Genomic DNA, 4054 nt, shown 5'->3' with positions numbered 1-4054 from the left:
TGTGTGTTGATGGGTATATTATGTTAGTGGGTGACTTGTAACCGACACATGAGGGCATTTTGAAACTCATATGATTGTCTGTAATACAGCAAACAACACCCACAACTTCCTTTAACATGTTTCTTAGATAGACATATATGGACATTTTATGTTACTCCTCTAACTGCATTTCCTGTAGCCTCATGATGCGAGACTGCTATATAACTGCTGTGTATACTTACAGTAAACGGAACTAGTGAGAAACACTCTCTGTGCTTGTGTGCTTTCTTGCTGTTCCCTGGAGCTCTGGAGAATCGTGTTCAATCAAGGTCAGAAACCATTTGAACTTATAACCCTAACCTTATACTATGAAAGCAGAAGCAACAATAGGCTACTGCTATATATATATATATATATATATATATATACTGTTAACTATAATTATCTTGTACCTTCATACTTGTGGTAGTGTGTTATTAAAGCACTGACTCAGAAATGGTGTTAATTATCTTATTTTTTTATTATTATCAATAATTTAAACAGAAACACATCACCACCCCTTGTCCATCAGTCATTTGTTGAACATGGCATTAACTTGGAGGCCCTGTTGGTCAAGACATGCCTGCAAAAACAACTCCATATCTTCTCTGTGCTGAAATACAAAGAGGAATGGCTCCCTTGCTTCTGGTTCTTCTCTTTGCATCACGTTATCTATGGCCTTCTGGCGGTCATCTTCATTCATTGACCCATAACTTGGCATGGTTATGCGCCCACAGAACAGTGCCTCATTCTTGACAACCCATTGTATAGCAATGTGTAGATCTTTAATGATTGCTGGCTCCTGTGTCAAGCACATGGGAGGAAACTTAGTCATAGTCAGAATCAAAACTGTTATTTTCATAATAAATAAAAAATCATTTAAGGGACACTCAAGTCAAAAACAAACTTTTATAAATCAGAAAGAACATGCAGTTTCCAATTTACTTCCATTATAAAATCTGCTTCGTTCTCTTGTTATCCTTTGCTGAAGGAACAACATTGCACTACTGGCAGCAAGATGAACACATATAGGCCACGTTCGGGCAGCGCTCAGGAGCTAGTGGAGGCGCTTCACTTCCAGCGATGACGTGGCGCTAGGTGACGTCACAAGCAAGGGAGCTTAGAGAAAACGATCGCATGCGCAAAGGGATCTGCTGCATAATAATGGACTTTGCGCATGCGAACGTTTTTAAATAAGCTCCCTTGTAGCTGACTGTAAAAATGTTTAAATTGTGTCTCTCTTTATTAGTGGAGGATTATTTTTATTTAAGCTGTTTACACAACACCGTTGTTTCCCCTGCCTCTCGGCAAACATTGGAACTCTGACCCACCTTCATTCAGCTGTTCTCAGCTCAGCCCCTGTAGCTTATCCTGCCACATTAAGCTAATAATAGTACGGGTGCTAAGCTGAGAGCAGCTGAATGGAGGTGGGTCAGAGTTCCGATATTTGCCGAGAGGCAGGGGAAACCAGAGACACTGGGGAAACAATTCTCAGCATAACACCGGATAAGCATGACAGCAGCATTTAGTACAGGGCAAATTGGAGATAGGTTACTTAACCTATCTCCAATTTGCCCTGTACTAAATGCTGCTGTCAGACTTATCCGCCTCACCTGTCCCTCCTCTGCTGCTTATAAAAACAAGGCAGCCTCCACAGCAAAACGTGTGTGGAGGCTGCCATGTTGCCAAGCGTCTGAGCTTGCTCTGAAAAGTGACAGCTTTTCCAGCACGATGGAAGCGCTGGGACTTACGTCATCAGAGCACTCAAAAAACGCCAGGCATCTCACTTGCAAATGTGAGGAAAACGCTACAAGCGAGTCCCAGTTTGCTTGGAGCGCTGCCCGAACGGAGCCATAGTCATCCAATCGCAAAAGACAAATGTGTGCAGGCAAAAATCAGCAGCTAGCTCCCACTAGTGTTGAATATGTGCGTATTCTCTCTCAGCAAGGGATAACAAGAGAACAAAGCACATTTAAAAATAGATGTGAATTTATAAGTGTCTTAAAATGACATGTTCTATCTGAATCATGCAAGTTAAATTTTGAATTTACTATCCCTTTATCGCCTTAAGGACCGCAGCTGTAACAGATGAAAAAAAATTAAATAGTAAAAATAATACAAATAAATAGTTATGTAGGGTTAGGGTTAGATCTAGGCTTAGTGGTAGATCTAGGGGGAGGGTTAGATCTAGGGGTAGAGTTGGGTTTAAAAGGTCACTGAAGGAGAAAAAGGTTAATCGTAAAACTTGAAAATTGGGTATTTCAAAACTCAGGACAAAATGAAGAAACTGTTTAGCCATGTTGTTTTCTCGGGGGTTGTAGATGCGTAACAGATTTTGGGGGTAAAAGTAAAAAAAAAAGTGTGGTTTTTAATATTTTTAATCATAATTTATAAAAATATTTAGTAAAAATTATATGATATGATGAAAATAATGGTATCTGTAGAAAGTCAATCTTATGGCGAGAAAAACGGTATATAATATGTGTGGGTACAGTAAAGGAGTAAGAGGGAGTAAGAGGAAAATTGCAGCTAAACGCAAACACCGCAGCAATGTAAAAACAGCCTTGGTCGCTAACGCTTAAAAATTGGTACAACAGTCAGGTCACTAAGGGGTTAAATACGGTAAAAAAAAAATTAAGTAAGAGGGAAATTACAGACACAAACACCGCAGCAATGTAAAAACAGCCTTGGTCGCTAACGCTTAAAAATTGGTACAACAGTCAGGTCACTAAGGGGTTAAATACGGTAAAAAAAAAGAAAGCAGCAAACCTTCTTCTTGTTTAAAGTGGAGGTTGTGGATGTCACATTTTTGTTGTGTAGAGTGGAGCTTTAAATAGTTCAATATTGTTCATTTAAAACAGTAGATAATACATGAAAACTAAAGAATTATTCCTGAGATGATCTATTTATAACTTAGAATAATCATTACATTTGCTTATACTTTGCCTAATAGAACACGAATCAACTTATTTAAAGTGATGGTAAAGTATTGCAAACTTCAACATGCGATAGTATAGATAACAAAAAAAAAATGCACTTTCATTCACCAAAACGCTGAAAACTGTCAGTATTTGTAAATATTTACTTTTTAGATGCTTCCATTTCAGCTCCGTTCCTCCACCTGTACAATCGCCGCCATAGATTTTAAAAATCACGTGTTTTCAACTTGCAATCAGAATCCTGGCCAGTCGGGGACTGTAAAACACACTAACATGCCCCTCGTTAGCTATGCGCATGCGCTACATGTTAGATCTCAGACTGATCGTCTGAAAACATGTATTAAGCAATTAACGCATGCGCAAAGTGAATAGTTGAACAATATTCCTTATATAATGACGTAGAGAGCGGGTTGTTCCGCTCTCTACTACAACTCATACACAGATCAGGAAGTAATACTGGGGGCGGAGCAAGGAGCGATAACGCTCAGTAAGTAAAATATTATTTAAAAAAAAAACAATTGAATTTTAAATTAAAAAAAACTAGCGATTTTGGTGATAGAGACTTAAGTAATACGATTTTACCTTCACATTGCCCTCAATTTACCATCACTTTAACCTTATAAATGTCACTCACCATAAACCAAAAGAAAGCAATTTCATTTTCAGAATTGTGTCTATTGGTTGTTTGATACATTAAAGTTTATTTAAAAAAAAAAACGTTTTCTGAATGATTGTGCATAAAGTTTATTTAAAAAAAAAAAAAAGTTTTCTGAATGATTGTGCATATTGGTTGTTTGATACATTAAAGTTTTATTGAAAAGAAAAAAAAATTGCAGTGGAGGTCACATGTTTCCTGTCTAGAGTGGAGCTCCACTCTGCAGATAGACTACTTTGCAAATTAGAGGCAATTACAACTCCAGCATGGTTCCTTGTGTGAACAGCTGTTGTCCTTAGCAACAAATGTCCAGTAGGAGAAAGAGGCGGAATCACCAGTTTGATTGACGTTTGCTTCTGTTGTGTGACGCTGTGTGTCTATTGGGTATTGTAGTTCTTTTGGGATTTTCATCCGTGTCCCATGCAAGTGACGTCACGGCAGA

The 4054-nt window shown here is 38.2% G+C and overlaps 1 protein-coding gene across 1 annotated transcript; it reads right to left on the bottom strand.

Moving 5' to 3' along the window:
* Nucleotides 1-475: 475 nt before the first annotated feature.
* LOC128651472 (structural maintenance of chromosomes protein 5-like) lies at nt 476-3650 on the bottom strand. The gene is made up of 2 exons (XM_053704512.1): nt 3592-3650; nt 476-820 (listed from the first exon to the last, which is right to left on the bottom strand). Exons 1-2 carry the CDS (start codon nt 3592-3594, stop codon nt 551-553), a joined length of 273 nt encoding a protein of 90 aa, XP_053560487.1. The 5' UTR covers nt 3595-3650; the 3' UTR covers nt 476-550.
* Nucleotides 3651-4054: the final 404 nt, after the last annotated feature.

The sequence above is a fragment of the Bombina bombina genome, chromosome 3, assembly GCF_027579735.1.
Source record: "Bombina bombina isolate aBomBom1 chromosome 3, aBomBom1.pri, whole genome shotgun sequence".
Classification (NCBI taxonomy): domain Eukaryota; kingdom Metazoa; phylum Chordata; class Amphibia; order Anura; family Bombinatoridae; genus Bombina; species Bombina bombina.
This window is presented reverse-complemented; position numbering and strand designations above follow the sequence as displayed.